At 42.9% G+C, this 25,661-nt stretch overlaps 2 protein-coding genes across 27 annotated transcripts in view; both read right to left on the reverse strand.

The window, feature by feature from the left end:
- Positions 1–2,214, reverse strand: part of KIF25 (kinesin family member 25) — a 64,574-nt gene extending 62,360 nt beyond the window's left edge. Inside the window, exons 1-2 of one of the 2 annotated variants that reach the window (XM_089529996.1) lie at positions 1,991–2,214; positions 332–397 (exon numbers count right to left, since the gene is read on the reverse strand). In XM_089529996.1, coding sequence (XP_089386122.1) covers positions 332–397; positions 1,991–2,086 — 162 coding nt within the window. In that variant the 5' untranslated portion in view covers positions 2,087–2,214. The remainder of the gene's footprint in view (positions 1–331; positions 398–1,990) is intronic. The other variant, XM_089529997.1, reaches the window with a different exon arrangement.
- A 4,822-nt stretch (positions 2,215–7,036) lies between these two features.
- Positions 7,037–25,661, reverse strand: part of AFDN (afadin, adherens junction formation factor) — a 138,745-nt gene continuing 120,120 nt past the window's right edge. For 7 of the 25 annotated variants that reach the window (XM_089530005.1, XM_089530004.1, XM_089530017.1 and 4 more), the window contains 4 exons: positions 22,557–22,691; positions 18,273–18,786; positions 14,469–14,550; positions 7,037–9,123 (listed from right to left, as the gene is read on the reverse strand). In XM_089530005.1, coding sequence (XP_089386131.1) covers positions 8,979–9,123; positions 14,469–14,550; positions 18,273–18,786; positions 22,557–22,691 — 876 coding nt within the window. In that variant the 3' untranslated portion in view covers positions 7,037–8,978. Of the gene's footprint in view, positions 9,124–14,468; positions 14,551–18,272; positions 18,787–22,547; positions 22,692–24,753; positions 24,790–25,661 lie in introns of those variants that run through there. The other 18 variants (XM_089529999.1, XM_089530007.1, XM_089530003.1 and 15 more) reach the window with 10 other exon arrangements.

Raw genomic sequence — 25,661 nt, forward strand, 5'->3', positions numbered from 1 at the left:
TTTTCCACCGTGTAAGATGACCCCCGACTTTGGGGAAGATTTTCCTGGGCTAAAAAGTTGTCTTATACGCTGGAAAATATGGTACTCTAAATTTCAACTGGTTAGGTGCTTGACCTAACATCAGGAACTACATGTGGTACACACATTTTTATAAAAGCTGTTCATTCTAGCTTTTAACCACGGTCATCCTTTTGAGATGATAGAGGATTCACATAAGGGCAATTCTGCAAGTGGAAGCAAAGTTAGGTTGGAGTTTATGTAGTTTACACAGAAGACTTTGGAGGCAAATGTGTGTCATACAACTGGATGGAAAAACTGAGACTATTGTTACCTCTGCAAGCTTGAGGTGGAGGATAGCATTTTCTGTCTTCAGCATAATTATTCTCTCTTCTTTAGCCTGAGAATATAAAAATTGGATAAGCCTTAACTCAAAATCAATAATTACACAAGAAGCAAAATAATTTGCAGGGACAGCTCTTCTAATCCTAAAATATAACTGTCAATCAATGTATGGACCAAAATGATACATTCTCTACTCTCATTATCCAGCAAGTGTTCCCGTAAAGTATACTAAATTGTACCCAAGTCTGTTGCAGCTGTGCCAGTCATGCTGCAGGGGTTTATGGCAATCTTTCATGTGTTCTTCTCAGATCATAATTCCATATACATTATGAAGCACTGAAAAGTATAGCAGGATATAGACAACTTAGCAATAGGTTATAAATATATTGCTGGCACACATTCAAGTTCTGTAGAGGGCAGTGCAAATGGGTGCATGTGAAATTGTTGAGGGGAAGTACTTCAGACACAGCTTGAAGTGCTATAGAAGCCTTCAAAACTTGCTTGGCTGGCAAACCAGCAACTCTTTTGGAAACCTTTCCCTCCTTTTCACCTCACTTAAGCCTTGTACTTTTAAAGAAAGAGTGGGTAACAGTGGCCATCCAGATGTTGTGAGACTAGTTTCCATCTCCACTCATAACTTCCTTGGCCTAGGAGCAATGGAAGCTGCAAAAATCCAGCAAGATGTGGGACACCTGCAGTTACCCAATCCCATTTTAAATCGGGGGGAAAAAGACATAGGTTAGGCAGTATTTCAATAGCATCAAGTATCTCATTTCCTTCAGAAGAGTGAATAAACCTTACACTCCCTTTCAGCCCAGCCAACCCACTTCCACAGGGTGTGTATCTACACTGAAGACAGAATGCAGCTTGACACCACTTTAACTCTATGGCTCCATCCCATGGAATCCTGGGATTCGTAGTTTTACAAGGTCTTTAGCCTTTGCTGCTGAAGAGTGCTGGTGCCTCACAAAACTACGAATCCCATGACTCTGTGAGATGTCTCAAACTGCATTATGAGTGTCAAACTGTGAGAGTCAGCATCGTGTTGTGGTTTGAGTGTTGGACTATGACTCTGGAGAGCAAGGTTCAAATCCCTGACCGAACCTAAAATCCCAGTGGGTGACCCTGGGCAAGTGACACTCTCTCAGCCGCAGAGGATGGCAATGGCAAACCCCCTCTGAAGAAACTTGCCAATAGACAGGGTCACCATAATTCAGAAATGACTTGGAAGCACCCAACTAGCAAAACTGTATGATTCCTTGGGAAGCAGGCTGGGTGATCTGCTCTTTTCTCCCACGTCGGCAGAGTGGCCAGGCGTCCTCCCTTTGCCCCCTTCTCTTCTGGAAGGTCCTCCATTTTGAGCCTGACTATGGCTTTACGTTTCTATGAGCATTCTTAGCGTTTCTTTGGGCATGTCCTCCATTTTTCTTGGACGTCCTCCATTTTGGGCCTGACCTAAGCAGCAGGAATGACATTCCTATGAATATTTGTAGCCTTTATTCCTATTTCTGGGAGTGCTTTTGGCTTTTCTTTGGTCCTGTCCTCCATTTTCCTCGAACGTCCTCCATCCTGAGCCTCAGCCTGCCTCCCTCCCAGCGACAGGGGACCCCCGCCCCAAAAGGGGGCTTGGCTTTTGGGCGAGACTCACTCGCAGCTTCTGCTCCAGCTGCCGAATCCGCTGCTCGGCCACAAAACTCAAGCTAATCCCGCCGCCGCCACCGCCGCCACCGCCGCCGGGCCTCATCCTGGCGCTGAGGGGCCACAGGCTCGGAGAGGAGTCCCCCGCTTCGTTAAGACGACTCTTTCCTCTTCTTCCGCTGAGGCTCGTCGGCCATTTTAACTCCCCTCCCTCGCCCTCGTTTTATACGAGGCACGCCGTTCGAACCAGCCAATCCCAAGCGGCGATTTAGCCTCTCCATGGTTGCCATGGATACCCCTACAGGCGTTCCGGATGAGAGAGGGATTTTGATTGGATGGAGCTAGAAAGAGGCGGGAATTGAGGGGTAGCTTGTTTAGCACCACTTCTTTGACTTGCCATGCTTCGGTGCTATGGAATTCTGGGAATTGTAGTTTGTTGTGGCACCTCTGGTTACTCGTACACCGATTTTATCCTATATTAAAAAGCAGGATTAGACCCACAGAAAGGAACAGCAACAATCTGAGATATGCCAGGGACACAATACTGCTAGTAGAAAACATCAAAGACTTGGGCTGCATCTGCACTGCAGGAAGAAGCCAGTCTGACACCACTTTAAATGCCTTGGTTCAATGCTATGGAACTGTGGGAATTGTAGTCCATTGTGGCACCAGAGCTCTGCGACAGAGAAGGCTAAATCTCTTACAAAACTACACATCCCAGAATTCCGTAGCATTGAGCCGTAGCAATTAAAGCGGTGTCAAACTGGATTACGGTCAGCCCTCCTCATCCACGGACTCAAGCACCCACGGCTTTAAAAATATATACATTCCAAAAAGCAAACCTGGATGTTTCCATTTTATATATTTTCTATGCCCTTGTACTGAATGGGACTTGAGCATCCCCAGATCCTCTTATCCAGAGCGGGTCCTGGAACCAAACCCCAGCGGATAACAAGGGCCCACTGTATTTCTGCATTGCGGATGTAGCCAGGGAAAGATTATGGATGGAAGTGCGAAGGCAGGTTTAAAGATGTACATTAAGGAAACAAAAACAATGACTGCAAATGGTTTACATTACTTTAAAGTAGACAATGAAGGCATTAGATTTCCCATACCTTGACCCAGGAATTGATAAGAATGCAGATTGCAGTCAGGAAATCAGAGGATTTGGAAGAGCAGCTGTGGAAAAAAAACTAGGCAAGGTCCTGAAGTGTAAAGATAATATAATTGCCCCTAACTTTATTTCCAATTTCTATATAAACTGTGAAAGCTTGACAGTGAAGAAAGCTGATACGCCAAGATGAGTAAACTGAGACTGATACATTTTGGCGATATTATGAGAAGAAAGGACTCGGTGCTTGGTAAGCTGGAAGATAGTAGAAAAAGAGAAAGACCACATTTTAGATGGATAGACTCAATCAAGGAAGCCACATCCTTGAGTCTGCAAGACCTGAGGTCGGCTGCAGAAGATAAGGTGACCTGCCGGTCTCTCACTCATAGGGTCTCCATCTGATGGCAATTAACTACTTTCCTCCATTTCAATCAGCCATGGGGAAAGGGTAGCCCTCTAGATGTTGGAGTGAAATTCCCAGCATTCCTCCCCATTGGCTATGCTGTTGAGGGCTGATGGGACTTGCCGTCTGACAACATCCGCAGACCCACACTTTGCCTGTTCTTGAATTTTAAGTGCACAGCTCAAGTGATGGGTTGGACAATGAAGACCAATAAATAGAAACACTGTTCAGAGAGGAATGAGGCAGTATAAGAAAATCCTTCATGGGTCTGGACAAAAGCCTATCTATCCATTTGCCCACAGTGACCAACCGGATGCTTCTGGAAGCTCCTAGAGGACAGCAATAACTCCCTCCTTTTGTTTCCCAGAAACTGATGTTCCTGGGGCAGCATGTAACTCTCAGGGTAAGTAGCTTTGGATACTAAGGAAAGATCCTATATTTGCGCAGTGCAGTAACACTCAAAGGCCTCAGTCACTTCCCAAGGAAGAAGCACATTGCAGTTTGAAAATAATCCTGGATCTGTCCTATTACTTCTATGGGATAGTATACCCTCTCCCAGAAGGTATCCTACCTAAACAAAGATTGCTTAGCTTTAGGGATCCATTCTCAGCTGATGTTCAGAATATATTGCTGCAGTACATTCTGTGTACATATTTTAAATTAAAACTGCCAATATGATATTGACCTTATATAGAGGCCTATCTGAAAGCCAGCGTCGTGTAGTGGTTTGAGCGTTGGGCTAGGACTCTGGAGACCAACCAGGGTTTGATTCCCAGCTTAGTCATGAAACCCACTGGGTGACCTTTAGCAAGTCACACTCTCTCAGCCTCAGAGGATGGCAATGGCAAACCCCCTCTGAAGAAACTTGCCAAGAAAACCCCATGATAGGTTCCTCTTAGGGTTGTCATAAGTTGGAAACAACTTGAGGGCTCACATCAACAAGAGGACCCATCTAGAATACTGTGTATAGTTCTGGTCAGTATATTTAAAAAATGATATTCTAGAGCTAGAAACGGGAGAATAAAAACATCAATGGACTGAAGGGACTGTGTTACAAGGTTATATTGAGTAATGATATGTGGTGTGGAGAAACAGAGACAGGATAGCTTTTCTCCTTGTCTCATAAAACTAGAATCTGTTGTCATCCACTGAAGCTGAATGCTGGAAAATTCAGGAGAGATAAAATGACATATTTTGTAGCCCGTAATACAGAAAACATGCAGGAGTAGCTGTGTTGTCATAGCCCATAGTTAAATTGTGAAACTCACTGCCTCAACCTGTAGTTAATGGATGGCTCTGAAAGAGGGGGGCTGGATAAATTCATATAGGATGGGGCCAACGTTGGCTACCAGTAAGGATGGCGTCACCTTCAGTGTCCAGAGCAGTGGGTAATATGCCCCTGTGCATCAGTTATTTGGGAATGTGAGACAGAGGGTGCCATTTCACTCATGTTCTGCTGACTGGCTACTGTTAATACAATGTTACACTGTACTTTGATTTCATCCAATGTATCTCTTTTTGTGTACGGCTGCCATTTATATTTGGAAGTCTTTTCAAAACTGCATTTAACTGAAAAATAGCAACTAAATTAGCCAGGCATCTTCTTCATACTGGACCGTTGCCATGTCAGGTGAACATGTCATTGTGCTGACCAAGTTCAAATATATATGTATTTTTAATGTGAGCTCAAATTGACTCACACTTATGTCACTGCTATCATAGGATGTTGTGTCCCCCCCCCCCCCCCCCCATGATTTGAGAGTTTCCCATGATCTTCCCTTAAGGGTGAATGTGTGTGACTTGCCCAAGATCACTCAGATGGTTTCTGTGGCCAAGCTGGGCTTTGGACTCAGGTCTCCGAGAGCCCTACTCTAACACTGAAATCACTACACCACGCTGGCTGACAAATTCAAAGGGCAGGTTTTCAAAACTATGCCCTTTGGTCCCCCAAAAGCTACACATTTGCATCTGCTTCATTACTTTTATGATCTTCAGTGAAAGTTCTTTGTCAGGTACCTTTGGCATCTGAAGTGAGGAAAGTGGTTCCCTTGGAGAGACCTTTGCAGTTTTGTATCTCAATTAAAGATATTTCTCCTCACCCTGATATACCTAGTACAATCGTGTTGACAGTTTGGCAGCAGGCAAAGTACTTTCTATTTCCCAAGTCCTTTTAGGCACAATTATAATGGTTCTGACAAGGCTTTTAAGATCCAAGTGTTTTGATTTACTTTGTTTTTATGGTTGTCTAGATTAGTTTTATTCACATTTTAATAGATGTGTGTATGTGTTTAGAATAAACTGCATTATTTAAGTCAGCAGTATTAAAATAGCTTTAAAAAGCATAAAATATTTCAGGAAGACATACTCATGCAAGGCTATTTGCTTTATATAAAAAAAGCAAATCTATGTAGACTAAACAGAAAGGAAAATTAGTATGATTTAGTACACTGATTTACAGGCATATGCTAGTGATTTACAAGCATATGTTTCAGTACAATGGTTTACAAGCATATGCAAGTGTAGAGAGATAACTACATAAACTTACTGTATCTATATACATTTTGAAGTATAAAATTGTTGGCATGCTAAGAGAAGACTATTTAAATAGGCATGACTTAATTTGGATCTATATTTTTTGTTTCTGCCATGAGGTTCTTCATCACTTGAAAGTTTCTGATTAAATCAGATTCCATTTTCTACATAGGCTATATGACCTAAGAACAATTGTCTGAGAGGCCCATATGGATTCTTCCTTGAGTTTTTTCCAAAGAAATGTAAAACTTTTTGTCAGAAAGCTTCCAAGAACTATTCCCTCACATCCGTTTGACTGCTATTAGTCAATAGGAGCTGCTTTACTGATTACAACGTGTTGTATTGTCTTTTTTCCTATATAACTAGTTTTGTTTAATGGCTTTAATGTGTGAACCAATGTGAAATTTTGCATGAATAGCAACACAGAAATATTTTAAAAATAAGATAAATATTTAACTTCTAGATATTAAATTTAACAGAAAGTTACCAGCCATTAAAGGAGCATTTTCAGAATTGCAATACTCTGTCAGCCTTCAAGGAAGGCAATGAAAACCCTTGCTGAACAAATCTTGCCAAAAAAATCCCTTGATAGGTTTGCCTTAGGGTTACTGTAAATTGCAAGGCACAAAACAAAAGAAAGAAAGAAAGAAAGAAAGAAAGAAAAGGAAAACAGTAGAATATGTATTACATAATGTGGGGAAAAAACCTGTAGGGTCCAAGTCCAGCAAAAATTAGTCATATTTAAATAAATTCAGTTGAAATAAAAAGGACAAATTAACTGTGAATAAAACATCCTATTTATTTTAACATAACTTTAATATATCTCAATTTTCCTATACTTGGGTCATAGTTTAGAGCTAACCTTGAGTTAAATATGCCATATATAAGAAATACCATCTTAAAAGGACTAAGGAGTGGATCCTCTCTGGTTACCAATTGACAGTGGAATGTAAAGTGTGTGTGTGCAATTTGAACAAATAGTCTTCATACAGACATTATACAGTGCAAAGTTAAATACAATACAAAGTTTATTAAAAATAGGTTGCAAGTGAAATACAGTAGAAATGGGGAACTACAGCAGTTTTGATGTTTTTTCCCATAATAATGCACAAACAGTTATGAAAAGCACTTTTACTCATATTCACAAGTGGCCTGAATGCCCAACAGCAGTCAAATCCACTCCACAGTAAGTGATATTTCTTTGCTTAGGTTCTAGCAGCAATAATATTCCAGCCACAGAATATCTAGTGTTCTCAAGATAAATTGGGGGAAGCTTGCTTTTCCTGATTAACAGACATAGCAAGCATGCAAATCCTTCATTAACACTTTCAACCAATTTAATTTCCTACTTCATATTTAACAGGTGAACGGTAAAAGCACACATTCAAATAAGAAATCTGAAATATGTAAAAAAAATATTTACACTCCAATTTTAATATCATTAACTTGCATTTATTTTTTTATCATACAACTTATTAAAAGTGATTTCTAAGGCAGTGAAAGTCTACCCTCTGCATTTGGAAGTGTGCATAATTCCCTAAATATATATTTATAAGAGAACATATTATACAGAAAAAAATCATCTAAAACCCAATTAAGGGCTTCATCAAATAGAAAATCTGCTTAGAATCACAATATAATATATTGTTTTAAACATCACACAATGAGAAATAAACTCTGATGAGGTGCTTATTCTCAATATCAGCCATATACACATAGCTGACGGAACAAAGAGAGAAAACGATTTCAACCATAAAAAAATTAAATAATGCTGCAATATAGTGTGAAAAATAGCTTGAACTGCCAACATTTTCTACAGTATACAGGAAGAGGATACTAGTAAACTGGAGGCCACTTGACTCGCACTGTTCCAACACAAAGCATTGTCAGGCAACCTCAGTGAAATTATTACTGGCAGACAATACTTTCTTTTTATAGCATCCATAGTAACCACACTCCTTCTCCAAGTAGTATTTAATAAGTTACTTATTGGTAATTCAAATTTTCTAGTTCTTTTGGGAATATTTAACTTTGGTTTTGACTTGGCTACAATGGAGCTACCACAACAAGCTTATTCCTACTGCTTCTGGAGTTTCTAAATAGCTCAAAACATTGTCTCATCTCTCTATTTCTCTCTCTCTCACACACACACACACACACTCACACACACACTTTTCCACTTGTGTTTTACCAACCTCTTTTTTAACGCTCACCAAAATTTCAAAACTCAAGTTTCAGAAGTGGTTTACAGTTCAGTGTAGAGATGAAGAACAAATAGCTGAAAAAATCAAGGTGCATTTCTTGTCACATCACTGGACTGCCACCAATACAAGTCAATTATTTCATGCCAAAAGAATGGTATGATACAGATAATCATTGTCTAGTGACTGCTCTAACAGAACCATTTCATCTTCAGAATATTTTTTTTAAATGAAGTTCAAAAAAACCTCTAACTTTTAATGATATGCTAGTAATGTATATGGACAGCTCTCAGTATCCCTTGAATTTTGTATGTCACTTTAGACTTTATTTATATCAGAAACCCTACAGTGCAACAAACCAGTGCAGACATTAGTTTGGGCAGTTCAAGCTATAGCCACTCTTTCTGATTAGCAGCTAACAAAGTGTTTCTGCAAGAGACTAGGAAGCAACCAGGACTATTGCAAAAGTAGTTAAACCTAAAACAATGAAAAGGGTATGGAGAAAGGACATAATGACACTTGATTCATATAATTAAAATATATTTTACAGTGCTTTAATTGTATAAACCACAAGCTCTTTGTAAAGAATGGTTTTTGTATTGTTTTTGCTTTTTGCTATTGCAACATGACTAAATGTCAAACAGTCCAAGTTCCATCTTGTTTATCAGAAGATGCTTCTCTCTTTTAGAACAGCCCTTCTCCTAGTCCCTTGCTGACCTTTCTGGTAACTTTTGATAAGGTGCCTTTTATCCTATTTTGTATTTAATTCATTTTCCAATTCCATTAATTTTCTAGATGCCTTTACTTTGTTGGACACATCCTGGCCCTGGGAAAAAAGTCTTTGTCGCTCTCGGAATGTCAAGTTCTCTGGTGCACCAGGTAACTCTGCATCTTGACTGCAAAACAAACAAACACACATTTCAACATTATAAAAATACATTAAAATGAAGTAAGCATAAATTCTCTGCTTGGACTCCAATCATTCACATACTTACTTTTGCATCCCCTAGAAATAAACTGGTCTTATTTCTAAGGCCCAAAACACACTGCGGGAACTGTAGTTTTGTGGAACATTTCAACTTCTCTGTCAGAGCTCTTGTGCCACCTGAGTATAATCCAGTTTGAGACCGCTTTAATGGCCCTGGCTCAATGTTAGGGAATTCTGGGAACTGTAGCTTTGTGAAACATTTAGCCTTCTCTGGCAGAGCTTTGGTGCCACCAGAGTATAATCCAGTTTGAGACCACTTTAACTGCCCTGGCTCAATGTTAGGGAATTCTGGGAACTGTAGTTTTGTGAAACATTTAGCCTTCTCTGTCACAGCTCTGGTGCTACAATAAACTACAGTTCCCAGGATTCCCTAGCACTGAAGCCAGGCAGTTAAAGTGGTCTCAGACTGGATTATTTCTGCAGTGTGTTTTGGACCTAAGTACATCTGATTAGTTTAATTAGTTATCAGCTATAGGTTATTAGTTTAATTAGTTATGAGTTATCAGCTATAACTAAAAGATTAGTTATCAGCTATAAGGATTCTCTCTCTCTTACAAGCAGACTTGCTAAAGTGAATGATGGGTTTGAGTGTTTACGCCTGGCACTGGACCAAAGAGATAGGTCAGGGATTCTGTCAGGCTATTGGCCACTCTGTGAGCCAGCATGGTATAGGATACTGTGAGGTCTGGGATCAAATCCCTGCTTGGCCATAGAAACCTATTCTTGGACAAATCACACTCTCTTAGCCTCAGAAATGAACCCCCTCTAAACAAATTTTGCCAAGAAAACTCCTCAACAACTTGAAGGCATGAAACCATACTGGCTACTGTGCTGTCCATTAGTCTCCCTGCTGAAGTTGGCTATGAAACCATTACAGGTAAAGGGTGGAAACATTTGCAAATATGTGATTGAGTAGTGCTTGTGAGAATGAGTGGTAAGAAACATTTAGGCAGCCAACTCTACCACAGAAAACTCTGTGATGGGAGGGAGGGGCCTCTGAAGGAGGAGTCTGTTAATGGGCCTGTTGCGAGAGTTGAGAGTGTCTTTTAAAAGACAGGGTTCTGACAGAGAGACAGAGTTTTAGCTTTAAACTAGAAGGGAAAACTGCCTATGATATTGGGGAGCCTAAAAAATTAAATATTAGAGTTTATTATACTGTATTATCATACTGGGTAATAAAACTATTTATATTGTTGTTTTAAACTTGTCTCTGGCTGTAGATCAAACCTGAACTGGAGTCAGGCCATAAATTAAGAACCCACACAACACAACCACAAATTCATGTTTATAGGTGTCATCCTGAGACCCAGTAACCTAATCCAGAAAGGGAAGACTTGAGGGAACAATGACAGGGTGAGTGACAGGATTCCCCTGGGGTTGGCACTGCAGGGCCAACCTAAGATTTGTCATAGTGGTCTTGGATATGATATTGGAAAACTGCAGGACATTTGTCTTGGCACACTTTAGGATCACTTTAAAATGTGTCAACCACAACTCTCTTACTAGCCCAATATAGCTTGCATTTGCTTGACCTAGCACAGGGGTAGGCAACCTTTTTGAGCCGGGGGCCGGGTTGGTGTCCCTCAGGCGACTGGGGGGCCGAAGCCGGGGGGTGGAGCTTCAACCCTCCGTGGCGGGGCCATGTGCGGGGGGTGGAGCTTCCACCCTCCGGGGCGGGGCCGTGTGCCGGGGGCGGAGCTTCCACCCTCCGGGGCGGGGCTGCGTACCGGGGGCGGAGCCTCCACCCTCCGGGGGCCAGGCCTCCCCACCTTTGCTGGCCCCTGACGGGGCCCCAGGCCCCGTCAGAGACCGGCAAAAAAGCTGGTGGGGGCCACCAGCGCTGGAGGGCCCCCTGGAGGGCCCCAGCGACAGCACCGGGACTCCCAGAGGCCCCCTGCCGTCCCTCGGAGCCCTCCTGGAGGGCCCCAGGGATGGCAAAGGGCCCTCCAGAGGCCCCCTGCCGCCCTCGGAGCCCTCCTGGAGGGCCCCAGGGACGGCAGCAGGCCCCCCAGAGGCCCCCTGCCGCCCTCGGAGCCCTCCTGGAGGGCCCCAGGGACGGCAGCGGGCCACCCAGACGCCCCCTGCCGCCCTCGGAGCCCTCCTGGAGGGCCCCAGGGACGGCAGCAGGCCCCCTGCCGCCCTTGGAGCCCTCCTGGAGGGCCCCAGGGACGGCAAAGGGCCCCCCAGAGGCCCCCTGCCGCCCTCGGAGCCCTCCTGGAGGGTCCCAGAGACGGCAAAGGGCCCCCCAGAGGCCCCCTGCCGCCCTCGGAGCCCTCCTGGAGGGCCCCAGGGATGGCAGCAGGCCCCCTGCCGCCCTCGGAGCCCTCCTGGAGGGCCCCAGGGACTGCAAAGGGTCCCCCAGAGACCCCCTGCCGCCCTCGGAGCCCTCCTGGAGGGCCCCAGGGATGGCAAAGGGCTCCCCAGAGGCCCCCTGCCGCCCTCGGAGCCCTCCTGGAGGGTCCCAGAGACGGCAAAGGGCCCCCCAGAGGCCCCCTGCCGCCCTCGGAGCCCTCCTGGAGGGTCCCAGAGACGGCAAAGGGCCCCCCAGAGGCCCCCTGCCGCCCTCAGAGCCCTCCTGGAGGGCCCCAGGGATGGCAGCAGGCCCCCTGCCGCCCTCGGAGCCCTCCTGGAGGGCCCCAGGGACGGCAGCGGGCCCCCCAGACGCCCCCTGCCGCCCTCGGAGCCCTCCTGGAGGGTCCCAGAGACGGCAAAGGGCCCCCCAGAGGCCCCCTGCCGCCCTCAGAGCCCTCCTGGAGGGCCCCAGGGATGGCAGCAGGCCCCCTGCCGCCCTCGGAGCCCTCCTGGAGGGCCCCAGGGACTGCAAAGGGTCCCCCAGAGACCCCCTGCCGCCCTCAGAGCCCTCCTGGAGGGCCCCAGGGACGGCAAAGGGCCCCCCAGAGGCCCCCTGCCGCCCTCGGAGCCCTCCTGGAGGGTCCCAGAGACGGCAAAGGGCCCCCCAGAGGCCCCCTGCCGCCCTCGGAGCCCTCCTGGAGAGCCCCAGGGACGGCAGCAGGCCCCCTGCCGCCCTCGGAGCCCTCCTGGAGGGCCCCAGGGACGGAAAAGGGTCCCCCAGAGGCCCCCTGCCGCCCTCGGAGCCCTCCTGGAGGGCCCCAGGGACGGCAGCAGGCCCCCTGCCGCCCTCGGAGCCCTCCTGGAGGGCCCCAGGGACGGCAGCGGGCCACCCAGAGGCCCCCTGCCGCCCTCGGAGCCCTCCTGGAGGGCCCCAGGGACGGCAGCGGGCCACCCAGAGGCCCCCTGCCGCCCTCGGAGCCCTCCTGGAGGGCCCCAGGGACGGCAGCGGGCCTCCCAGAGGCCCGCTGCCGCCTTTGGAGCCCTCCTGGAGGGCCCCAGGGACGGCAGCGGGCCTCTCAAAGGCCCGCCGCCGCTGCCGCCGCGGCTGCCCATCGCGGCTTTTCGCCGCTCTGGGCGCCGCCATTTTGGGCGGCAAAATGGCGGCGAAGTCTCGCGCGACCTCCCCCAAGGTCGCGCGAGATTTCGCCGCCATTTTGGGTGAAAAAATGGCGGCGCCCATAGCCCGAGAGGCCGCTCTGGGCGCCGCCATTTTTTCAGCTAAAATGGCCGCGAAGTCTCGCGCGACCTCGAGGGAGGTCGCGCGAGACTTCGCCGCCATTTTGCCGCCCAAAATGGCGGCGCCCAGAGCGGCGAAACGCCGCGACGGGCGGCCGCCGCGGCGGCGGCGGCAGCGGCAAGGGGAGGCAGGGGCCGGTCGCCAGGCCTCCGCGGGCCGCATCCGGCCCGCGGGCCGGAGGTTGCCGACCCCTGACCTAGCATTTTCAACAAATGAGAAAGCTGGAGGTCTGATACTGGTAGAGGGGAGACATCAGGATCAGTTAATTTCTTAGTGAATGTTCAATCATCAGTGGCAAGCCCATTATATTTGTCTGCCACCAGACAAAAGATTCCTGTATGTTCTGAGAAATTTTCCAGTTGATACTTTTATTGGGGTCCTAGTCTCACTATAACATGATGAAATGGCTAGTACTCTAGACAAGATTGTCCCCAAACAACCCAACCAGAAAGGTCAACTCCAGTTGGCTTACCAGAGAGGTGATGGCAATGGAACATGCAGAATTAGAATGCAGATGGTTTGATCAAAAACAAGCAAGAGCACCTTATCCCACCTATTATGTGATAGGGTTTTATTGTTTTATTGAATCATTTCCTGTATTGCTATGTATTTTATATGTATTATCATACTAGAGAGGCAGGCTAACTCCAACAGGCCTCCCTGGAAGAAGTTTACCCATCCATTAAGAAGCCAAGCCCTCCCTCCAGTCCATCTGACTTGGTCCAGGCCTCCGAGGTAGAGAAGAACTGCTGGCCCTCATCCTCTTCCCCTCCACCACTCCCTTCTCCTTTTGTGTCATGTCTTTTTAGATTGTAAGCCTGAGGGCAGGGAACCGCCTAATTAAAAGATTGTATGTACAGCACTGTGTAAATTTACAGCGCTTTATAAATAAAGGTTAATAATAATAATAAGGGTGATGAAATCACTCTGCTTTACCATACCAGTTGGCCACTTCACTTAAGCTTTTTAAGCTAATTTCATTTAGATTTTAAATTGTTTTACTGTAATTAATTTTTATTTTTTATGTCCACCATCCAAAATATTATTTGAGACTCATAAATTGTCATTTTCCGACATTGATCTTTTTCCCCCCAGGTAGCTAATGTTGCTGTTAAGACCCTGGTAATACTTCATACATGTTTGTTTCATACACAAGATGGCTCTAATGTGGCAGCTGTAGACATTTACAGCTGGATTGGTGCTAAGTCATTCCATTTGTGGTGGCTTCCATGTCAAGCGGAGCAATGAATCTCCAAGTTTCTGGGCAGTTTTAATGGAACTGTCCAAGGTGGTGAAGCTATTTTCAAGACAGGGTTCATCACCTTGGATTACTCCTTTAACACTCAGACTAAAACCTGGAGTGAATTTACCAGTCCAGTAATGTAGGAGACACCAGTTTACACTGTTTCTGTACTCTGGGGAACTAGCATACAGGGGTCTACCAAATCAACCTCAAAATATGTCACTGACATTACTAAGGACTACATTAGTACAACAATTTGTCAATCTTTTCTATGCGTTTTACAGGATATACTGTCCTCTTTATATTTAACCATCTTTTTCACCTTAAAAAATTTACCTTACTTAAATTTCAAAACAGAATTACAGGCAGGATATTATATAATCCCAGATTTATTATTTAAGGTACTCTATTTCTATTTTACCTTTTTGATTTTTTCTCTCTTGGGTCCTGATAAGGTTCATGTGAGCCCACAATTGCTCCCGTAGATCCTGTGTAATTTAATCCTTTTGCAAAAGAAAGTAAAATGACAATTGAAAGATTTGTTCAATGATACAAGGCATTTTTTTTTTCAAAAGGTGCAGTGCTTTTAGATGGATGTAAGTTATTTCAGACTATGCTTCCTACTCTTTGAAGGTGATTCCAAGTATGCTTGTATTCCTAAAACTGGCTTGTTTACCCAGAGGAACGATAAACTGTACTGAAAGCAAAGCACAATGTCAAATGCTCTTTGCCTTGTGACTTCACTTTCAACGATATAAGTGACATATATAAAATGATTATTGCAAAGCAATTGAGAATGCCACACTGGAAATCCCAATCAGGTTGAGTCTCCATTAATTGGAATTCTGAAATATTCCAAAATTCAAAATTGTCTACATGGATGGCTGAGATAATGGCAGTTTTATTTTCTGATAGCTCAATGTACACAAACTTTATTTCAGTCACAAATTATTAAAAAATATTGCTTATAAATTACCTTCAGGCTATGTGCATAAGGTATACATGAAACATAAATGAATTTCACTTAGATCTGGGTCCTATCTCCAAAATATTTCATTGTGTTTATGCAAATATTAAAAAAACAACAACAAAACCCCACCATTGAAATCCAATAAATGTCTGGTCCCAAACATTTCAGATAAGGGAGACTCAACCTGTATATAGATAAGCTGCTCAAATCCCCAAGGAAATTACTTTAACTAAAGCCATATTTGTGGAGGATTGCACTCTAAGTGTTAGCTCCCCTTGTTTCAATAATGCATATACCTCCAGCTAAAATCTGCCCACTGACCAGATGATGAGATGCAAACATGTGTTCCCATGACCGTATTTTCATAAGCTAGTTAAGCTTGTTAACTGCATGGTTAAAAAGCAAAACTGTTTAGTAACTTTTTATATATATAGTCTCTGGGGAGAATTAATGCCCTCTTCATCTATTTTTTTTTAAAAGAGTCTATTGTGTAAACATACTTCAGCACTGCACCTTTATACTTTATTCTCAATCAATAAAAAATCCCACAAAGCAGACTGATCTTCCCCAAAGGCCACAAGACTAAACACATCATTTCTAATTTAAATACCAACAGGGAACCTGTATTGTAAAATACCTCTCTCATTGGCTATTTGTACTATTGCTGAAAACAGTCTGTCACCATAAAGTCTTTTTTTGTTTTAAATGGTTAATTTTAATCTCTTGCTACTGCATGTGTTTTTCTTGTGAGCCTCAATCTACACAAAAGCAAATGTATGCTCCTTCCATTAGTAATTTTTATTCAACTACTGAACTTGTGTATTGGAAATAAAGCTTGTATCTTTGAGCATTAGAATGCAGTATTATATTGATCCTCAACTAAGAATACAGTTTTATGAATTTAATCTAGGAAATAACCCAAATGAATGCAGATAGCTTTACTTCTCAGTAAACATGCACACAAGCTATCTTGCACGTTAATAAATTGTTTATGAGTAATTATTTATTTTGCAAAGTGCCAAATTTTAAAGCCAATGCTGAAAAATCTGCCCAAATAGAGACAATGATGCTCACCCAAATTTTAAGGCTCCCCAATTTTTGGTGAGCACTAGTATTTTGAAGTGATCCCAAATGATCCAGTGGAAGGAGCTGAGGCATTTCATTTTTGCAGAAGCACAATTTGGCAAATGTTAATGCACATTAAGGGACAGAAATGTGAGTGTCAATGAGATGGAAAGATGACAAGCTGCATAATGAATTTTATATTTTGTGCAAAGAGCTTTGTACTTTACGCAGGCAGGCTTCAAAGAAGTCTGGATAGTAAAGTGGAATATGTGACCTGTTCTATAAGCTTTAAAAAAAGAAACTAAAATATCTAGAATTCATTTTATAGTTCTTGGACTAAGGTAAAGCTCAAATTACAAAATATTTCCCATTAGTTATCAAAATGTATGTACATTTACTTTTCTTAAAATTGGATGTTAGCTAGAGGTTAACTATTAGAAGATGTAGCTTCCCCAATATATGAATGAAGTAGTATAGTCTCAAGGTATACTTGTGGTTGCTTGGGAAAGTTTAAGATTAGTAGGTAGTACATTTTCTAAAGTCTCTTGCTTGAATGCATTACCAGCAGGAGAAAAAGCATAAAAAACACTCTACCCTGCATTATTATGGTTATAATACTAAGCCATTATAATATTAAGCCACTCCCATACTCCAGCTTCCATGATAAGACAAAAATATCAATTACCAAGCTTACAAGATATTTTCTATGGCCATTCATTATGATAAGGTACAGGAGATCGGACAACTATTTGAATGAGAGATTTCCCTTAACCCTGAATACCAAGACAATCAGAAGAGAGTATCAACATGTTCAAATAACTGTGTAATCTGGTTTGCACAACTGCTTCTGTGCGTGATAAAGAACACAGGAATATAGCAGACCAAACTATAGGCCAGGCACTTCCCTACTGTATTTGTAGGAGTAAGGAAGAAGATTCATTACAGTCAGCCCTCGATTATTTGTGCAGCTCTGATTATTTGTGAGTTTGTCCCCATGTGCACAAGCACTCCTCCTTCTCCTCGCCCTTGGGCTTTTCCCCTTGGGGGGGAAAAGCCCAGAAGGGCCAGGGCGTGTGTGCATGCTCCTCCTGCCTTCCCCCATTTATTTGCAGTTTTTCCATTTTCACAGGGGTCTTCAGACCGTAACCCTGATGAAAGTGGAAGGCCAATTGTACTGCCTAAATTAAGATTGAGAATAGTTTAAAAGTAATTGTTTTGATGAACTGGATTGCACATGCAAAACGTGTACCAGCCATCAACTATATTAGTGTTGCATCCTGATTCTCTATGTATTAGTTTAGTGGAAATATTTGCTGCTAGGCTGTTGCCTTGTACTTATAACAGAGGGGAATGAAGAAGTTAGAGAAAACAACTTAAGAAAGAGGGGTGCAAAAGGGGGGGGGGGAGACACAACTAACGGTAAACCAGCTTCTATTTCAACTACTTCTACTAAACAATCTTATAATTATAAAGTTAATCTGATAATACAGTGGGCCCTTCCCTTATGCAGGTATCTGTTCCGGATCCCCCTCCCCCGGTAAGGGGAATTCCATGTATGTTTGCACCCCATTGAAAACAATGGGGTGTGTTGCGTGGCTTCAGTGCAAGCTTGAAGCCACGTACAGTGTGCCTGTGTATGGTGCAGGCGCACTCTACTGTGCCACTCTCCTTCCCCCATACATACACCTAAAATTCCAAATACAACTGTTAGCTAATAAACTTTTGAAGCAATTTGCACACTATTTTACATAACAAATAATTAGCACAGGATACATTTCTGTCCATTAAAAATAAACTAGACAGACACACATGTCCTATCATTATGAGAAACACATGGCTGAGAAATGAAAAAGCACCATGGACCCAATGAAGATAAGAAAAAGTCACTGAAAGAACTACAGAACAAAAGCCAAAACCAACAGTACTTTTAGCTGATTGAAAAGGGATTTTCTAAAATAAAATCATTCTGCTTTCATTATATGAAAGTAGGAATTGGAGATAGTTTGATAAGAAAATAGGAAGAACACACAGTTAAAAATAGGATTTAATAGTAGCACATCAGCTGGATCACCGTGGTGAGTATAGTGATCAAGTAAGAAGTAATCATGAAGTGATTTTTCAGAACACCATAGTGGAAATGTGCAAAGAGTTTCATACAGAAAGATTCTTAATGAAAAAAATTGAATCTACCTTTTGACTTGCTGGGACTGATGAAACTCGGTTTGTTTGGTGGGGGAGGGGGTTGGCTCATTTTGGAAGCAGTACTGTTGGCATTGACCGAGGATGGCTGGAATGAGTTGGAAAGAAAGATGCCATCTGAGGCTGGGCGTGGCTGACGCGAGGGTTGCTGTGGCTTAAGGGTGGCAGGAGGAAGGTCACCATAAGATTTTCTTGTACTGGAGTACTTATCCTGACCTGCTGCTAGACAGGAATCCTCCTCCTCCTCATCACTGTATGCAACAAACTTGGCAGTATAAATCGTATCAGGGGAGAGGACCTGTGTTTTGAGGTAAGAGGTGTTTCGCTGAGGTGGGGGAGGAGGAGCATTAGATGAAAGGGGTGGGGATGGGAAGTCATATTCCCGTGGAAGCGGAGGTCTGTACAGACCAGGCTCATCGGGTTCCAGCAATCTCCGTTCTGCTTCATCATGTTGACGGCGCCTTTCAGCTTCCAAGCGATTATAATATTCTTCTTCCTGTCGCCTCTGCAGATTTAAAGAGGACAGAAGTATCTCAACAAATGATAAACATAAAATTTAAGATAAATAAAATGTCATGAAAGATTTTCTTCTACCAAGAAAAAGAGCAATTTTTTTTACTAATAAAACATTTACTTTCTTTTCAAAGTCTGAGTTATTTCAGCACTTCATTTGGACATTTTGCACAGAGTACATTCAGCTTATGAAGGATTTCCAAATACTTTAAGGGGTGAGGAGGGTAAGAGAAAAGTAAGACTGACCACAAAATGGAATCCTAGTTTTCCTTTAATTATAATACCAGCAATTCAAGCAAATTTACTGACACTTTTCAAGCTATCAATAAAATGCCATTTTTTTCTTCTATTCTTCTCCGACATGCCCATTTTGCCTTCTTTGTTATAAGCCAACAAACAAGAATCCCTATATTGGTTTTAGGCTAGGAAACCTGTCTGGAAAACAGACCACATTGAGTGTATCTACCTGACCCTTAAAGCTAGGGACAGTCTGGGGATTCTGTTGGTCTACCGTCCACCCCATGGCCTAACAGACTCCCTGCCCAAGCTGACACAGCTGGTCTCGGAGCTGGTGCTGGAGTCTCCCAGGCATCTTGGCCTGGGGGACCTCAACATCCCCTCCGAGGCCGGCTCATCAGATCTTTCAGGTGCAGCTCAGGAATTCATGGCTTCCATGACTGCCATGGGCCTGTCCCAACTAGTCTCAGGTCCAACACATTGTGCAGGCAATACACTTGATGTGGTCTTTAGTACGGATCAGGAGCAGCCATGGGCTGAGGTAATCTGTACCTCTGCTCTGTCATGGATGGACCATTTCCTAGTCAAAGTGGGACTGAAGGCAACTAGCCATACCCCCCTCGGGAGTGGAGGACCCATTAAAATGGTCTGCCCTCGAAAGCTGATGGAACCCAAAAGGTTCCAAGAAGCTCTAGAGGGTTTTATGGTTGGGACTGACGGCAATTCTGTTGATGCCCTGGTCGATACCTGGAACAGCCATCCTACCAGGGCTGTAGACAGTATTGCTCCCGAACATCCTTTCCGGCCCGCTTCAAATATAAAAGCTTGGTATACAGAAGATCTTTGACAGATGAAGCGGGCTGCGCAATGACTAGAGTGCTGCTGGTGGAAACATCAGCGTTTTCTGACAAGACACTTCATGAGAACCTATTGAAGCCTTATGGAGTGGCAATAGGTGCTGCAAAGAAGTCCTTCTATGCTGCACGTACTGCGTCTGCAGAGTCTCGTCCAGCAGAGCTGTCAGGGTGGTTAAAGAGCTAACCCAACTGCCTCCCACCCTGAACCCTCTAATACAACCAACTAGAGCCTGCTGTGATGCCTTCAACGACTTTTTTGCAGATAAAATCTCTCGGATAAGGGCTGATCTTGATGCCAGCATTATAACAGTAACAATAAGAGAGGTATCCAGAGACTCCGTGGACTATGTTAAACTGGATCATTTTGAGTTTGTAAATACTGATGAAGTGGACAAGCTCCTTGGAAGCATAAGGAGGGTGACATGCCCCCTCGATCCTTGCGCATCTTGGCTGACTGCCCAGGGTGGGGATGCTGTGATTGTATTATTAAAATCTATAATCAATACATCCTTCAGGGAAGTTTCCATCAAAATTAAAATTAGCAGTGGTTAAACCACTCTGAAAAAAACCCTCCCTGGACCCCCTGGTGAGAAACAACTACAGACCGGTCTCCTTAATACCATTCTTGGGCAATGAGAGGGCAGTTGTCTTCCAACTCCAAGCAGTCTTGGATGAAACCGATTATCTGGACCCATTTCAAACTGGCTTCAGGGCTGGATACGGAGTTGAGAAGGCCATAGTTGATGATCTCCGTCTGGGCATCAACAGGGGAAGTGTGACCCTGTTGGTGCTCTTGGACATCTCAGCGGCACTCGATACCATCGACCATGGTATCCTTCTGGAACGCCTGAGGGAGTTGGGTATTGGGGGCACTGCGCTCCACTGGCTCCATTCCTACATCTCGGGTAGATTTGAGATGGTAAGGCTGGGGGACAGTTGCTCCTCCAGGAGAGAGCTGACATCTGGCGTCCCTCAAGGCGCCATTATGTCCCCTATGCTGTTTAACATTTATATGAAACCACTGGGAGAGATCATCCAGAGACATGGGGTGCTGTGTTATCAGTACACTGATGACACCCAAATATGTTTCTCTATGTCTCCGACTGCTACAGTGACTAAGGATGGCAGCTCTCCTCTGAACCCCTGCCTTGAGTTGGTAATGGGCTGGATGAGGGAAAACAAACTCAGATTGAATCCAGAGAAAACGGAGGTAACTTGCCATAGGATCCTCAGGTCTGGGGAAAGAAATTTGCCAACCTGTTCTAGACGGGGTCACATTTCCCCTGAAGGACAAAGTTCGCAGTTTGGGGGTACTTCTGGATCTGTCTCTACAGTTGTCATCTCAAGTGGATGCGACGGCCAGAAGTGCTTGGTAACAACTTCGGTTGATACGCCAACTGCGTCCCTACCTCAACCAAAAGGACCTTAAAGCTGTGGTACATGCTCTGGTAACCTCTCGTTTTGATTTTTGCAATGTGCTCTACATGGGGCTACACTTGTATCAAGTTCGGAAGCTTCAACTAGTGCAGAACATGGAAGCCAGATTGGTCACTGGATCCTCAAGGTTTGACCATATAACACCAGTTCTGAAAGATCTTCACTGGCTCCCAATTTGTTTCTGGGAGCAATACAAGGTGTCTTTAAAGCCCTACATGGTTTGGGCCTGAGTTACTTACGGGAATGCATTTCCTTATATAATCTGCCCAGCACTCTTAGAACAAGAGGGAAGAATTTGCTAGAGCTAACAACTAAATTCACTTCACCTTCCCAAAGAGTGTTTAGCATAGCTGCCCCAAGATTGTGGAATGGTCTCCCAGAAGACATCTGTCTTATCACCTCCCTGGAAACTTTCAGGGGGGCAGTTAAGATGGAGCTCTTCCGGTGAGCATACCCACCTGATCTCATGTGAAACATAGTCCCTGAACAAACAGGCACCCAAGTACGTACTCCGTACATACTGGGGTTGCCTGGGGGCATGTCTTTTAGACACTTGCAACCCTAGTACATACGGAGTATGTACAAAATGGCGGCACCCTGTTCACATGGGCGCCACCATTTTGACATAACGGATGCCTAGCGTCCGCATGTCGCGGCGCCTAGGTGACGTTGTGAGTGCGCCAATGACGCACCGCGGCGTCACTTGCTCGCCGCAAAAAGAAGCCGCTTTTTGTGGCTTCTTTTTCCACTGCCAGGAAGCCTCACTGTTTGGAGGCTGAGGCTTCCCGCTGGCGGAAATGGAGGCGGCGGGAGACCACCCTTTTTGGGCGATCTGTATCCCGCCATAGATACACTTCCCTGTACAGGATGAGAGTATTCTGCCCCACCATTGCTTGTGAAATCCTGGTTTTATTGCTATGTTAACTACTATTTTTACATTTTATGAACCTGTTTGTATTACAGTGTGCCTATTATATTTTATATTATGCTGTAATCCTGCCTCAATCCACCCGGGAGAGGTGGGAAAATATAAATTATTATTATTATTATTATTATTTATAAAAATATGATATCAACAACTTATTACATCTGATATCTACTAAGCCAATGACACTGGCATGACATTATCACAGTGGCCTCCATCATCCATTATGAAAATCAAATTGGTAGTCATCAATCTAATGAAGCAAAACATACAAAGATACTTGGCTTCACTTAGAGACTATATAACCTTTTGTTCAGCATCTCTCTTTGTTCGCTCCTCCTCTTGGCGCCGACGCTCTTCTTCTTGTCGCGCCCTGTCTTCTGCTTCCCGTTTACGCATCTCTTCCAACTGCTGCTGTCGTCTACGCTCTTCATCCTGTAGCTAACAAAGATTTGTCTTCATTTTTTCCCCAAATAAAACCAATATTATTTGCCTCAGGGCAAATAATAAAATTCTTGATTATAAGGGGGTGGAAATTGCAACATAAATATTACACTGTCAGTTTTGAAAACATTTTATCATCTATGTAGAAGATTTCTTCTTATTAAACATTGGGGTAAAACTCCAGTATTTTTTTTTGGGGGGGGGGGTATTTTTACTTGTTTAGATCTATCAATTTTAACTGTTTTAATTGAACAAAATCTCGGAGCAGAGGTTGCCTTCACCCGGACGGCAGGCAGGCAGTTAAAAAACTGTTGGAGAAGATGATTAGGAGTCTTTAAAATAAAGATAGAATGTTGACTCCTGCCTCGCGGATGGCGCATGGTGTAAAACCTGATATCAGTGGATTACTTATACTGCCATCCCAAGAATGTGAGTAATCTGCACATGAATCCTATGCTATCCTATTTCTCCAATGGCCAAACAACATGTTTTGCTTTTATTCTTGCAGAGAGATGTACAAACCCTTTAATTGTGGAAAACTTTCCCCTTCTCACTGGGTATCAGCACTGCAACTGGCCTGATCCCGACAGCAAGCAACCATTTAGACTGCACTACAGAAATGATTATTATTCTCCTCAAAAGGTCTACAAGGATTTCTACAGCACAACAACATTTTGTAGTCATTTTAAAGTGGAAAAAATGTCATGAAATCCACCTCAGAAAGTATAATTATTTCTTCTGCATCTGGATCATTTTGCACTATTTAAAAATCTCACAAAAATGAAACAAGTTCAGAGCATGTTCTTGGGAAAGTCTGAATCTTTAAAAGCTTTAATGGAAGAATAAAGGAGAACTACTGGACTATGTCCCACACTGCTCAAAAAACTCAAATTGTTAATGTCAAAAGTTTTGCAGCAAGTGGTGTTATTTTAAAATTTACATCCATAAAATTTAAACGTGTGTGTGTTTCGGGGGGAACAAAGATTTTTACATACAAGTCCATCTAATTATTTCAAGTCCTTGGCCAGACATAAGCACTTTTAAATCCTATTCACTTCAAGGGAAAGTTAAGCAGGTGCTTAAATCTCTTCCTTTGAAAACAGTAGGATAGAATATAGGCTTGATTGCATAGAAAACAGAGTTGGAAAAACATGTATTAGTTAATTTTAATGTCCATTCACAATGTTTTCTTTTTGGGGTGGGGGCTGGATATTTTGAGAAGGGGAAGTATCAAATTGCAATGTGGTAGCCTGGTTACAGGCTTTTTAAAGACTTATTTCATATGATAAACACAAATAATGTCTTTAAAGGATTAAAGGAAGTAAGAAATTATAATAGTATAATGAACATTGTTTCTGTCTCTTATCGTAGCTAGACAATATATCATACAACTATTATGAAGATGTATAGTTCTCCCTATTCTGATGCCATCAACCTGGCACTAGATTGCTATACCACTATATCCAGCCAACTTAGGAACCTGACTGTGTAAGGAAGAAATTATTTTATATAGATATTTATAATATCTATAATAAATTCAAAGATTATAGCCTAGATGTAGCATTTCAAGAAATAAATAGTTAAAATGAATTGTTTTGAGCAACTGATGTGAAGGGCAAATTATGCAAACCTATCATGAGATTGAAAATAAAGTATTCAGATTGGATATTTGAATGTTTAGAACACATCTGCTTATGAGATAAGAGAGTTTCAGCAACAAAAAAGGAGGAGACCCATGAAGTCTCACCCACATAAAATGTTATTAAATTACAAAGTTTTTTTAAATTGATAAATATATAGCTCTTTTAACTATGGTTGGTCACAGCTGCAAACAACTCAAAGATGCAATCAAAACACAATATTTAAAGAAGGCAGGAGAAAAAAGTAGGAACATACCTCCAGGAACAGGTGTGTGTTTGCATACAATTAATTTAATACATTACACCTTGCCTTAAAGCTCTTGAAATATCCAATGCATATTGGATCATTATTAAAAAGAAAAGGAAAAAGAAAAAAGCAATAAGGAAAAGGCATTGAAGAGAAAGAAATAAGAACATACCAAATCTAGAACAGAGATTGCTGGCATAGCAGTCTGCTGCAGGTAATAAGAGAAGGAAAAAGAAAGATGCACAGTGAAAATAAGGGTAAATTTAGATTTGCACTATGCCAAAAGCATTTTTCTTTGATTTGTTACTACGATTGTATCAAAAGAAAAAGCAGTGTTTGGTTTTTTGCTACAAACTAAGTGTACATATCCAAATAAATCTGTAAAAAGATTTGTTAAAGCAATTCTTTTTCTTTATGAATTGTATCTGTAAAGATACAGCACACAACTAACGTGTGTGTGGATAAAGATGTATACAACATCAAGATAATATTTTGTTGTGAAAAAGTACCCAATCAGTTACCTCATTTTTAAGGTGGGGTCATCTTTTACTGTTGTAACACTGTGCATAGCATGCAGAAAATTTAGCAGCCTCAGGCAGAAGGATACTTTCATCAGATTATGTAATAGAGGTGTCTTCTAACAAAGATTATGGTGCAGTTTTAAAATAGCTAGATTGAAGTGCTACATGACTGAGGACCATGTGGATTAAAAGATGTGTGATAAAAGCAGCATTAGCAACAAGTACCATTAGTCAAGGATACATTTAGCCTTCATATAACCAGTTTAAAATTGCAAAGTAGAAAAATTAAGCACAACAAAAAGTAAAAGAAAACAAAACAAAACCCAATGCTTTCAGTGGGAAATGCATTAAAATAGCTTTAAAAAGCAAATGCTTTTCACAGATGCACAATAAACATAATATGCAAAACAATTAGAGGCAAATACATTGTGAAATCAACTACTACTGTAATCTCATTGTTCATCAGTTTTGAGTATAAGTCCCTATTATAAAGCAGTCTACGTTCTGCAAGTATAGGTATGTGTACATTTTTAAACAGTTTCCAAGGCTGTGACTTTCA

Source organism: Sceloporus occidentalis, unplaced genomic scaffold (assembly GCF_023333645.1).
Source record: "Sceloporus occidentalis isolate IW3139 unplaced genomic scaffold, rSceOcc1.0.p SCAF_6, whole genome shotgun sequence".
Lineage (NCBI taxonomy): Eukaryota > Metazoa > Chordata > Lepidosauria > Squamata > Phrynosomatidae > Sceloporus > Sceloporus occidentalis.